This window comes from Zootoca vivipara, chromosome 5, assembly GCF_965207765.1.
Source record: "Zootoca vivipara chromosome 5, rZooViv2.hap1.1, whole genome shotgun sequence".
Classification (NCBI taxonomy): domain Eukaryota; kingdom Metazoa; phylum Chordata; class Lepidosauria; order Squamata; family Lacertidae; genus Zootoca; species Zootoca vivipara.
In genome coordinates this window covers 86,512,044-86,525,299 of record NC_142588.1, presented here as the reverse complement: position 1 = coordinate 86,525,299, position 13,256 = coordinate 86,512,044, and the positions used below count along the sequence as shown (strand labels likewise).

General features: G+C 48.1%; 1 protein-coding gene across 2 annotated transcripts in view; it reads right to left on the bottom strand.

Moving 5' to 3' along the window:
* Positions 1 to 13,256, bottom strand: part of PIK3CA (phosphatidylinositol-4,5-bisphosphate 3-kinase catalytic subunit alpha) — a 50,647-nt gene that overhangs the window by 25,490 nt on the left and 11,901 nt on the right. For both annotated transcript variants that reach the window (XR_015949904.1, XM_035132836.3), the window contains exons 2-3: positions 4,553 to 4,847; positions 85 to 500 (exon numbers count right to left, since the gene is read on the bottom strand). Coding sequence is in view for 1 of the 2 variants with exons in the window: in XM_035132836.3 (XP_034988727.1) it covers positions 85 to 436 (352 nt within the window). In the remaining variant the exon portion in view is untranslated. The remainder of the gene's footprint in view (positions 1 to 84; positions 501 to 4,552; positions 4,848 to 13,256) is intronic.

Below are 13,256 nucleotides of genomic sequence, written 5' to 3'. Positions count from 1 at the left end.
TATTTTAAAATTTGTACTGCACTCTGAGAGTCGTTAGACTGTCAAGTGGCATATACATATTCGTAACAAATGAACAGGCCTCACCAATTTCCCGATTCAGAATTTTCTCTTCTCTGTTGCCTACTGGCTCTATGACTTTTAGAAAAGGCTGGAAGAGCCGTAGATCACACAGTCGCCGTGTTTCATCGAAAAATTCTTCCCTTTCTGCTTCTTGCGTAACACTTACGAAAATGTAAGAGGACTCATCTTGAAGGAGCTGATAGAGAGGGTATTTTCGAGCTTCTTTAAAAAGTTCGTGTTTAATATTTAACAAGGTGGCCTCACGGAGGCATTCTAAAGTCACTATCATGCCATTAGGTAGAAGACATTCTACTAGGATTCTTGGTGGCATCAAATGGATGCCCCATAGTTCACCGGATGATGGTCTTGGAGGCATTTTTATTAGGTACCTTCTCTTGAGAGTATCAAAAGACTATGTTTGTAGATTCCTGCAGGATAACCTAAACAAAAACAAAGTAATATTTAAGTAGCATGCACATGTCTTTCACAATCACTTTAAATTTCCATGTGATATTACATTTCCAGTACTTTGCAGAAAATAAAAATAAATGGCAAACAATCGTTAACAATTTGCTCTTCCATCATCTGCCATAATCAAGTTATCATGCCAACTATTGCTCAACAGAAAGTGAGCAGCCATTCTTGCTTTGGGCGGAAGCACATTTATAGTGATCAACTCTTTACGTTTACCCAATAAAGGCCTAAAAAATAATAATGAAAATGTCCTATACCCACCAAGCGTTGGAAGTCAGGTAAGAGGAAGAAGAGAAAATGGAAACGGCAGCAGCCATCAAACTTGGCATGCCCGCAGGCAGGGCTTACCAGAGCAAACAGGTATGGATGCCAGGTATACAGGCTTATTGTGAGAGGCAAGAGCTAACACTGCTCTGGCATGCTACAAACATCCTGGTCCAAAAGCTGGGCTACAGAAATATTGCCATGACACATTTGTGGCTGTAGCTGTTATCTCCCCTCCCCAAACAATCTCTCTTGCAAAATACAAAAAGCCACCTGGTTGGGCAAAAAATAGATGTTGTCTCTAACTGCTCTCTAGCCTCCTTTGTGAAGGTTTTTATTAAAAACGCAAGAGACTTCACATCAGAATGAAGCAAATTTCCCACAAAACTACCCAGAGTTTTAACAGGACATGCCTTTCTTAAGAGTTGTCTCACCAATTTGCTTCTAAAAAATAAAACACTTTGGCTTCAGGACACTTGTATTTTCTGTCATTTCAGGAGATCTCTGGCTGAGGCATAGAGATAGACTGCACACACAAATCTTTCGAGCCCACTCTGAACTTTGCTCACAAGATTTTACTTTAATCCTCTTGTTCCTTAAGTCAGTCAACATAAAAACCTTACTCAGCGCAAAGGATTTTTGGTAACAAATCTTAAAGCACCTCTTTTGTCTGACACACAGTTTTCCCGGTACAGAAGTTTAGAGTAGCAGGAAAGCTATGGCATTTTGCTGTGCTGTTGCATGTCCAGAACCCTAGAGCTGTCAGCTAGCCACACTTCATATGCAAGCTTTGAAAAGTGACACCTGTCTTATGCAACAAGCAGCCCCTTAGGCACTTCCTGTACAACTCTTTATCTTCCCGAATATGCTATCTTGCTTTAAAATACCTAGCAGTCACAGATGCACAGAAGTCTCAGACTGTCAGGGAAAAAACACTAATGGATCAAAATCAAGGAAGTATGGGAAAAGGTCAGGTCTATGATGTTTTTCAGTTCCCATTATTCTGAAGTATGTGAAGTTGTGTACACCGCTTTTTTTTCTTTTTTCTTTTGAAAAGCATATCAGCCTGGGGACAAACTGTGTACAATGTGAGAGATCTATAATCCCCTTCCCAACTAAATGAAAATGTAGGTGGGAGCTGTGAATTGCATTTACAGTGGTACCTCGGGTTACAGACGCTTCAGGTTACAGACTCCGCTAACATGGAAGTAGTACCTCGGGTTAAGAACTTTGCTTCAGGATGAGAACAGAAATTGCACGGCGGCGGCAGCGGGAGGCTCCATTAACTAAAGTGGTGCTTCAGGTTAAGAACAGTTTCAGGTTAAGAACGGACCTCCGGAATGAATTAAGTTCTTAACCCGAGGTACCACTGTAGGAATGTTTCCCTAGTTTTTTCAATTTGCAATAAAGATCAACTGCTCTTCATAGCAGCCTTCCTATCTGCAAGGAGTGGGAGAAGGTGATGTGTGGTGTGGTACCCAGTATTTGTTTCTCCAAGGATGGCAAAGCAGCCAGAGGAGTGAGGTTTTTTAAAGCGATGTTACTTAACTGTAGAGTATGAAACCAAGGAACATAAAATACAAATCCTCTTGGATGATACTTTGTAAAATGAGTATTGCATAATGAGACTAGCATAAAAGTCCAAATTCCATGCACTGGAAAAGTCAAACAATTATAGAGATCATTTGTAGTGGTCTATGACATCCCATATATGGCATAAAAATATTCTGGGTTTTCTGACCCATCAGAGATTTTCAAATTATGCATTCCCCCCCTCCCGAGATTCCCAAATTCCAAACATTTTTATACCACAACAGGAGTTGCAAACCTTGCAGTGCATTCTATTTTTTGTGTTAGAAATTATAGGAGTTACCAACAGACATGTTACAAATTCTTTTGAGGGTATGTTTTGCTTTTGATTGTCCCATTGATTTAAAAGTGAGGGTTGTAGATACATCTGCATAGGAATATTCAGAATGTTAGAGATATATTGATATACTGCAGACCAAGAAATGTGTATAATTAGGGACTCCCACCACAAATAGAACCATGCTTCCCTAGCCCCACAACCATGCCAACTGTCAAACACCACTTCTGAGGTCATATGGGACACCTGTATAGGGTTGAGAGTTTGACCTCAGCAGTGATGCTCAGGGAAGAAGGTGCTTAACCCCTTCCTCCTGGGCCACTCTTTGCAATCAATATTTACAGGTTTCTAAGTCTGCACTGTTCTTTTGAAAGGGAAAGTGGTGGTATGGTGTAGTGGGTAGTATCAGTCTATGAATGGAGAATCCCAGGTTGAAATCCCCCCCTCAGCTATGAAGCTTTCTGTGTAACTTTGGGCCAGTTATGCTTTATGGAATTGTTGTGAGGATAAAATCTATGTGCATGATGGAAGAAGCTTGTACGCTACTGTAAGCGACTTGGAGGAAAGACAAAGAAATGATCCTCAAACAAGTACAGGTACAAGAAAAAATGCTTATTAAATTGTTCAACATAGGGAAATATTTTCCACTTTTTGTGTTTTTTGTGTGTGTTATGCTGTGTTTGGTCTTGTGCCACACCCCTAAAAAACAAACAAACAAACATCTCCTGGAATCACATGCAGTTTGACCCAGAGAAAGAACAGTAGAGATGCCTTTTTAAAACTCAGCTGTAAAGGAAGAAATTTTGTCTGGCAGTTTAAAGTAAAGTTCCATAGTTAAAACTGGAAAGCACACTATTTGAGGAAGCAGGCAATTGAAGTTTCCCATTATAGAGCGGTTGAATCAAAATAGCAGTTGGCATTTGTGTTTCTTCTTTTTCAGGAAATGGCAAGAGATTGTCTGTACTTAGAATGTGTATACATTTATTTTGCTGACACATGGAATTACGCCTCCAGAATGTAGATTTTTGGAAAGAAGGAATATCAAAGACACAGCTCTTTTAAAATACAGCTATAACTATTAAACAGAAGATAATAGATTTGGTAAAGTTGAGAATCTATAAAGACAATCCTCTTTAGTGAGCAGTGGAGAAAAAGAAAATGAGTTAGATCCAAAAAAGCTAGTTAAACTTAGATCCCACATAAGTCAACTGGCCAAATTAGTCATGACGAAATGAAACCCTGTTGATTTCAATAGAACATACTACTTTAGTTTGGCTTCAATCCTTCTACCAATACTTTTGTTACCAAAAGGTTAGATACCCTTTAATGCTATTCTAGCTTTATGTCTCTATAATCCCAATATCTCTCATAGTTCCTCAGTTTATATTTATTACTTCTGCAATTACAGATGTAAAATTTGTGAACAAAATAGTTATACATTTTAATTGAAAAGAAAAGCAGATCTCAAACGTATTTCTGGATGCTGCCCAAAGTAGCACATTCAAACTAAGACTTTGTTCTCATAGAGCCACATACAAGCTCTAATTTTACTCTTGTTGACAGTCTTTGTTAATGGCTAATGTAAGCAAGTTGTCATGGCATCAAGATGTGAAAGGATTCCTTGGAAACAGCTCTCAAAACCTTGAAGCCTATTTCCAGTGCTTAAAGTTGGGACAAAGCATCTTTTCGAATCTTTAGAAATATTTCCTACTCAGTATATTGTATTTACATGTTTATGAAATGTTTTCCACTTTGCACCTAGCAGAAACACAAATGAAATATTTGGATTTAACCTTCATCTCCAAGGTAAATAATCTTCTGCAGGGTATTTTGCCAATCTATGGATCAGAATGAGAAAAAACTGTATATAAAACAACTTCTACATACCTGCAACCTCTTATTCTCTTGGATCAGCAGATCCTACACAGCCTTCTGTTTCACATGATGATCACATTATTGGATGTTCTGTTATCCGTATGTTGTACAGTACCAAGATGTGGATCTTTGATATAATCTAGAAACATTGCTACTGCCTTCTTCACATGAACTGTTTTTCAACTCTGGGAATTCATTCTGTATGAATCTTCACTGCAAGGATCTAAACTTATTATCATTTTGAACATATTTATTTCCAAGATTAGCAGAGTTGACTGAAGGTCAAGTGTCTAATTAAGGTACCAACCTGGAAAATAAAGGGGGGAAAATGAAATTCTCTCAACAGGCGTATACCAGGAAAATAATTACTTTTGAGAGGAAGATCTGTATATTACAGGGACATTTTTGTGGTGGGGAGCAGGGAGTGCCGTGCTTTACATTTCCTCACAAGGGGTCACTACAGCTGTTTACCTTGCCTCATAGGGGTCCACCTGGAGGAAGTGAACTTTTGGAAGCAACACAAAGAGAATAACTGAGAACTAAGCACCCCCAACTTCCCAATTCTCCCTACTACACCACTACTGCTATCCCCACCCCACCCCGCTTGTGCTAGAGTAGGACGCTAGAATGTGATAAAACAATAGAAACAGGTATCTGTATTAATGGCATGTATCAAGGTAGTTTTTGTTCATAAAGAAGTCTTGATCTACAGTAAGAAAGGGTTGCCATCTTCTAAGGCCTATTTTAAGGCTGGCAGTGGTAAGGGGCATGCTACAGTTCTCCCCCTTCTGCATGTTGCCAGGCCAAAGCAAGAAGTCCTGGGTCATGTGGGGAGCATCCCACATTGCATTACTTTACTATGCAAGCATCCTAACTCAAGGAAACTGGGGCAATGATAGTACTGGAGGTTTCTTTCTCAAAACTCAATAGTAAGGGAAGTAACCAGTTCTTTCCATGACACTAATGTAACCTGAGATGATCCAGCATAGGGAGATGTGCAACAAATGTCAATGCAGTGACAATACGGTAGTACAGTCAAACCAATTCTTATGTCTGCCTCCGCTTGCATCCATTTCGCCCAACATCTGCGGCAAACCTGGAAGTAACCGGCAGGTTTGCCGCCGTCTGCACCTGCGCAGGAGCGGTGATTGCCGTTTGCACATGCACAGAAGCAGGCAATCGCCACATGGCCTGCGCACAATGGCACCTCTCCCAGCGACCCATTACAACCTCCGGGCGGACCTCCGGAATAGATTATGGTCGCAGCAGGTAAAGGTTCCACTGTACAGTGGTTTTCATCCAGTGTGTCGTGGCACCCTGGGGTGCCTTAAATGGTCAGGGGTGCCGCAGGCAACACTGGCCTCTGTCCCTCTTTCATTCCCTCCCTCCTTCCTCTGATGCCCTTTTGGGCCTCTGCCTCCAAAAGGCTTGCACAGTTGTTTCTTGCTGCAGCCTGGCTACAAGCTTCCCATGTGAATAGTGCTGCTGGGGCTGGCCAGGGGGTGCTTCCCAGGCCCCTGTGGGGAAGTGTGAGGAGCTACCTCTCTTTGGGGTGGGGTGGGGGGCAGCTCAGAGACCGGGGTGGAGGACTCCCATGGAGAGGGGAGCAGAGAGGAGGCTGAGGGAACACTCCACAAAGGAGGGTGTTTGAAAAAGGGTGAGCTGCCAGCTCTGCAGGCAAGGGGTGACATAACTGGGCTCCTGAGACCCACAAGGGTGGCACAGAAAGAATGTAGTTGATCAAGGGAGCTGTGGACTCAGAAAGGTTGATAACCTCTGCTGTAGTAGCAAAGGAAAGGCAAAGTAATTTGACTGCTGCAGCAGCAAAATAGAAGGTGTGCCCCACAAATATTTATCCCATGATTTTTGAAAACAAAATAACTTCACAATAATTTGGTAGGTTTTGTCACAGGAGGCCACAAATCCCTAATTATCCAGAGTCTAGCATATGCTGATTTACAAAAAAGGAGGCTAAGTCAAAAATCCTCCTTTTAGCATTAAAAGAGTGAAACAGCAGCAACTTAACGTTTCCTTCACCTTTGAAATGCTATGCCACTGTATATACAAACAGGACTACAGCAAACAAAGAATATATTTACTGTAACACAAAAATAGACTAGATTTGAAACCAACAAAAAAAGCAAACTGTGAGGGGCAAGGGATATCGCGAAGCCCCTCCCCTCCTGAGTTCCAGCCCAGCCCCGAGCGAGGCTGAAAAGAGGGAAAGCTCCAGCTCAAGTGGGGAAACAGGAAGTGGTGTCCAAGGCTCTGGCAGGGTAGAAGAGCCATCGTCCCAGGTGGGACAGGAAGGGGGAAGGAAGAGGGGCAGACCAGTCCCCCCAACTCCGGAACTGCGCAGAAAGCGTCGGGGGAAGAGGATGGGTCTCCCCAAGTTGTTATGCTGGCGCAAGACGCGCCAAAAGCCACTTGGAGGTTCTGATTCAAGCTGAACAGATGTGTCTTTGTAAATAGCACTGCCATCAGCACTGTAAATACTCAGCACCAACAAAAGATAAAATGCAGAGCTGTGTAGAGTCGTTACTCTGAAGTAGCCTACTCCGGCCACCGTGACAGCAACCTCCAAGTCTTTCTGGCTACTTTGGAGCGGCCGCGATGAGCGCGCAAGACGCTGAGCAGTGGAGGCTGGAGGCCGAAGCCGCGGCACAGGAATTACAGAAATTACAGAACCTGACAGCGCAGGCACACCAGCAATTACTTGCCGCTCAGGAGGAAGCACGAGGAACGCGGGAGGAGCTGAACAAGCTGGCAGAGCAGGTGAGAGCGAAAGATGAAACTGAGAAGCAACTAAGGGTGATGGTGGTGGAGTTACAGAAAAAGCTGGATGAGGAAAAAGCTGCGAGAGGTGGGGGGGTGCCCCAGCCCCAGCTAGTCCAAGTGAGGAGGGGACAGACCCTAGTCACCAAGTTTAGCGGCGACCCGAGAGAGTACCTAGGCTTTGAGACAGAAATAAATTATGCGCTGGAACTGCATGCAGCAGAATTCCCAGATGACGCGCACAGAGTCTCCTTTATCATAGAGCATTTGACGGGGGCCGCCAGAGAATGGGTCAGACCGCTCATCGCGCAAAAAAATGATTGCATGAAGAACGCAAAACTATTCTTAGAAGCTTTAAAAATCATGCATGCGAGTGACTCTGAAATGGAAGCCACAAAAGAAGAGCTTCATAACTTAACACAAGGAAAATCGACAGTTCGGGACTACTGGGCGAGATTCACCATGCTAGTGCACAAACTGGGGTGGGATCTGCACAGTGAGCCAGTGAAATCAGCCTTCTACCTGGGGTTGCACTCAGACGTTAAGGATGAGCTGGCGAGAGGTCCTAAACCGCGGACTATGGATGAGTTAAGCAAAGCGGCGCTAGCGGTGGGGGTGAGACAGGAATCCAGATGGAATGACAAAAAAATGACGCGCGCAGCAAAACCTTGGTTCCCACGCTCCCAGGACAGACCACATCACCAAACCCCACCCCAGGGCCCACCCCTAGTCCCGCCCAGACCAAGCTCAGAGCCGGAACCGATGGAGATCGGAGGAGCGTGCGCGCGGGCTTTTCAAACCCCGGCGGCGCCAAGACGCAAGGAGGGAAGAGGCGGGAATTGCTTTCTCTGCAACTCCCCCCAGCATCGCGTCAGAGACTGCCCACATCGCAGGGAGTGGCAAGGAAAGGCGGGAACGGTTGTGCCCTCCCCCACTGACGTAGCACCACAGCAGGGAAACGAGACGGCCTGGCTGCAGGAGACAAGGGGCAGCAGCCAGGCACAGTTGGCACAAACCGGCCCCAACCCGCCCACCCGCACAGCGAGGAGCAGCGCCAGCCCACCCACCCCCCAGAGCAGGGGTGGTTCTAGAAGTGACGCTTACGCTCCCAAATGGCTATCCCCTGACGGTCTTAGCTTTAATCGATTCGGGGGCGTCAGCGAACTTCTTCTCGAGAAACTTTGCAGAAGCACACCAGATCCAACTTCTGCAGCTAGATTTCCCCTTGCACGTCTCCACCATAGACGGCAGGGAGTTGCTGGGAGGGGCCATCACCCACCAGACCCCCCCCCATGAGAATGACGGTGGGACGACACTCAGAGACACTGGCATTCAACGTCACCACCATCTCAGACCCCCCCATCGTCTTGGGCATGAGCTGGCTGGCGCGCCATGACCCCTCCATCAGTTGGCACCAGAGATGCATCACGTTTGGCTCAGACTATTGTCTGGAACATTTCATGCAGCACCAACCAGGGGAGGGGCCTCCAATAGCCACGGTGGCCACCATGCACGTCAAGGGGGGTGAGGCGATACCCAAGCCGTACTGGGACCTGCAGGAGGTCTTCAGTGAAGCAGAATCCGACCACCTACCCCCGCACAGGTCGTTTGACTGCCAGATCAACCTGGTGCCGGGGACCACGCTACCCCCAGCCAAGCTGTACTCCATGTCAGATCAGGAGCTGGAAGATCTGCGTGAGTTTATAGACAAGAACCTCAAGAGGGGGTTCATCAGAGAAAGCAAGGCAGCGGGGGGCAGCCCGGTCTTCTGGGTGGACAAGAAAGACACGCCACAGCGCCGTCTGGTGGTGGATTTTAGGCGCCTGAACAACATGACAGAACCGGTGGCTTTCCCAATGCCCAGAGTGGACGATCTGCTGACAGCGGCACGCAGGGGCAAGATCTTCACCAAGCTCGACCTGAGGGGGGCGTACAACTTGATCAGGATCCGGGAAGGCGATGAGTGGAAGACCACGATGTTCACGCCTCTGGGCTCTTTTGAATATCTGGTGATGCCCTTCGGTTTGCAAGGGGGCTCAGCATGCTTCCAGGCCTTCATGCACCACGTCCTGGGGTCCCTCCTCTTCAAGAACTGCTTGGTCTTCCTAGATGACATCCTCATACACTCCAAGGACCCCGAGCAGCATGTAAAGGATGTCAGGGAGGTGTTGCAGCGCCTGAAGGAGCACCACCTATATGTGAAGCTGGAGAAGTGTAAGTTTCACACCAAAGAGGTGGACTTCCTGGGCTACAAGCTGTCAGACAAGGGGCTAGCAATGGACAAGGACAAGGTGCAGGCCATCCTGGACTGGCACAGCCCCAGGACGCGCAAAGATGCCCAACGCCTACTAGGCTTCGCCAACTTCTACAGGAAGTTCATCAAGAACTTCTCGCGGGTTACGGCTCCCATCACTGCCTGCCTGAGAGGCAAGCAGAAGTTCAGGTGGACACAGGAGGCGCAAGCAGCGTTCGAAAGCCTCAAGAGGGTGTTCGCTTCAGACCAGAACCTGTTCCACGTGGTGCAGGATGCGCCCCTACGCGTGGAAACCGACGCTTCAGACAGGGCTTTGGGAGCGATCCTGTTGCAACTGGATGCCAACAGAGAGTGGAAACCCTGTGCCTTTTTCTCCAGGAAGCTGACACAGCCAGAACGCAACTACACGGTGTTTGATAAGGAACTTCTCGCGATCCATGCTGCGTTTAAACACTGGAGACATTTCCTGGTGGGCGCCAAGCACCCCATTCAGGTGTGCACGGACCACAAGAACCTGGAGTTCTGGAGAACAGCCAGGGTGCTCAACCAGCGGCAGATACGGTGGGCAGAGTTCTTCTCGCACTTCAACTTCTCCATCCACTACATACCGGGGGAGCAGAATGTCAGGGCGGATGCCCTCTCCCGCAAGCCAGAGTACATGGAGGAGGAGTTGCCACCAGCACCCCGGCACATTTCCCCCCCCATCAGCATGGTCCTGCGGAGCAGCAGTGGTGAGCGAGGCAGAACTCACAGCACTGACGGCAGCAGATGAGTTCGCCACCCGCATCTTCAGAGATCTGCGAGGGGGGAGGGAGCACGCTAAAGACTTTGAGGAAAGGAGGGGGTTGCTTTTTTACAGGGGAGCCCTGTACCTGCCCACCGCCCAGATCAGAGGTAAGGTCCTTAAGCAGATGCACGACAACCCAACGGCGGGTCATTTTGGAAGGGACAAAACCACTCACTTAGTCATGAGACACTTCTGGTGGCCAGGGGTGCGGGAGGATGTTCGGGACTATGTTAGGGGCTGTGACACCTGCCAGCGAGCAAAGGTGGTCAGGGCACCACCAGCAGGGTTGCTGGAGCCATTAGCCACACCGCACAGGCCGTGGGAAGTGGTGTCCATGGACTTCATCACAGACCTGCCGTCGTCCAGGGGCAAGACCGCAGTGTTGGTGGTGGTGGACCTCATGTCCAAAATGTGCCACTTTATACCGTGTGCCAGGGCGGTCTCTGCAGAAGAGACAGCCAAACTGTTTGTTGACCACGTATTCAGACTGCATGGCCTACCTTTAAGAGTTATTTCGGATCGAGGCCGCCAATTTGTTTCCAGGTTCTGGAGGCGGCTCATGAACCTCCTGCAGGTGGAGGTCAGCTTGTCAACGGCTCGGCACCCGCAGACCAATGGACAGGCGGAGAGGGTCAACGTCATTCTGCAGCAGTACCTGAGATGCTACGTCAGCCAGAGGCAAACGGACTGGGTGGATCGCCTACCACTGGCAGAATTTGCCTACAACAATGCGGTGCACGTCTCCACAGGGGTGTCGCCCTTTAAGGCCAACTACAGGCGCGACCTCAGATCCTTCCCGGAGAGGGTGGGGGAGGAGGAGGAGGAGGGCCCACAGGCAGAGGATTGGGCAGAGGAACTGGAGACGGTGCACCAGCAGCTCAGAGAACACTTGGAGAGGGCCAAGGAAGCATACAAGAAGGGGGCAGATCGCCACAGGCGACCGGGGGAGGTCATCAGGGTGGGGGACAAGGTTTGGTTGTCCTCGGAGGGCCTTCCCACCAGAGGGAGGTGCAAGAAGCTGGCACCCAGAAGGTTGGGCCCCTTCACGGTCACGCAGCAGGTAAACCCGGTGGCATTCAGGCTGGCACTGCCAGAGGACATGAGGGTGCACCCAGTGTTTCATAGATCGCTGCTGTCTCCGTACAGGGAAAGTAGCAGGTTCCGAGGCAGCGCACAGCCCCCCGAGGGAGGGGGGGAGAGTGGAGGCAGGGAGCCACTCAATGAAGCAACGGCCATCCTTGATTCACGAAGGGGGGTGGGGGGCCTGGAGTACCTCATGGCATGGGAGGACGCCCCGCCATCCCATAATGAGTGGGTCCCAGCCACCCAGATACAGGAGGAATTCTTAGTGGAAGAATTCCACGCCCTCTTCCCACACAGGCCCAAGCCCTGGCACATGGAACGGGAGTGGGAGGAGGAGGAAGCACAGGAGGGGGAAAGCAGTTCACCATGGAGATGGGAAGCAGAGTTTGAGGACACGGAGGAGGAGATATGGGCATCTCCGAGGTCCATTCAGTCAGGAGAAGAGGTGGACTGGCAGCAGATTTTCACCCCCACCAGCTCTGAGGCCACGGGACTTTTTGGGCTTTCCCTCTTCCCAGGAGGAAGGAGGGGGCCAACGGGACTGGGGGGAGGTGTTCACACCAACCGGCTCGGACAGCACGGAGTTTTTAGGCTTTCAGTCACCACCGACACCCGTGCAGCCTCTCGGGAGGGGAGAAGGGGCGCCTGGGAGGGGGGTGGATGTGAGGGGCAAGGGATATCGCGAAGCCCCTCCCCTCCTGAGTTCCAGCCCAGCCCCGAGCGAGGCTGAAAAGAGGGAAAGCTCCAGCTCAAGTGGGGAAACAGGAAGTGGTGTCCAAGGCTCTGGCAGGGTAGAAGAGCCATCGTCCTAGGTGGGACAGGAAGGGGGAAGGAAGGGGGGCAGACCAGTCCCCCCAACTCCGGAACTGCGCAGAAAGCGTCGGGGGAAGAGGATGGGTCTCCCCAAGTTGTTATGCTGGCGCAAGACGTGCCAAAAGCCACTTGGAGGTTCTGATTCAAGCTGAACAGATGTGTCTTTGTAAATAGCACTGCCATCAGCACTGTAAATACTCAGCACCAATAAAAGATAAAATGCAGAGCTGTGTAGAGTCGTTACTCTGAAGTAGCCTACTCCGGCCACCGTGACACAAACTATTGTAATCTGTGCAAATCAAAAGTTGTAAACAAATTCATTTAACTCCCATCATATTCCATTTACTTTCTAGGTTTATTGACTGAGTGAATACAGTGGTTTGGATGCTAATAGAATTTAAGTTAAAGAAGTACAGTACATAGAAGAAAGGCCTTCCCTGCCCCCACAGTCAGACATGGGTGGTTGAAAGAGGAAGGGATTGGAAAAGTGCCTTCTGTAAACTTCCTTAAGTTAACTTCTCTTAGGATATATTCCAGTACACTTAACTCCAAATATTTGTTTGAAATTATGTTTGCTTTCTATTTCCAAGCTTGGCTAAGACTTCTGCCTCTATTGTGCCAAAGCAACTTCCTGTTGCAAAATAAACAAGGTTTATCAAGAATCTAATTTCATCATATATACAGATTGTTCACCCCCCCCCCCAAAAAAACTGCCATGCTATTCCTTTCCCTCAAATAACCGTCTTTGTTCAATATGCCACTTCCCTTATTCTTTAAGCTCCTCTTTGAAACCACTTCTGCAACAGTTATATTTTGAAAAAACAATCTGCCCCCTCTGTTCCACAGGATTCTTCTCTATTTCACCTCTACTTCTGGTTACTATCTTCTGCTGCCCCAATCTTGCCTAAGAGAGTACAAAGCCCTGGCAAATCATCACTTTTATAGTCCATACAGCAGCAAAGATAACCATAGCATTACATTTTCAATAGCAATAGTAATGAGAA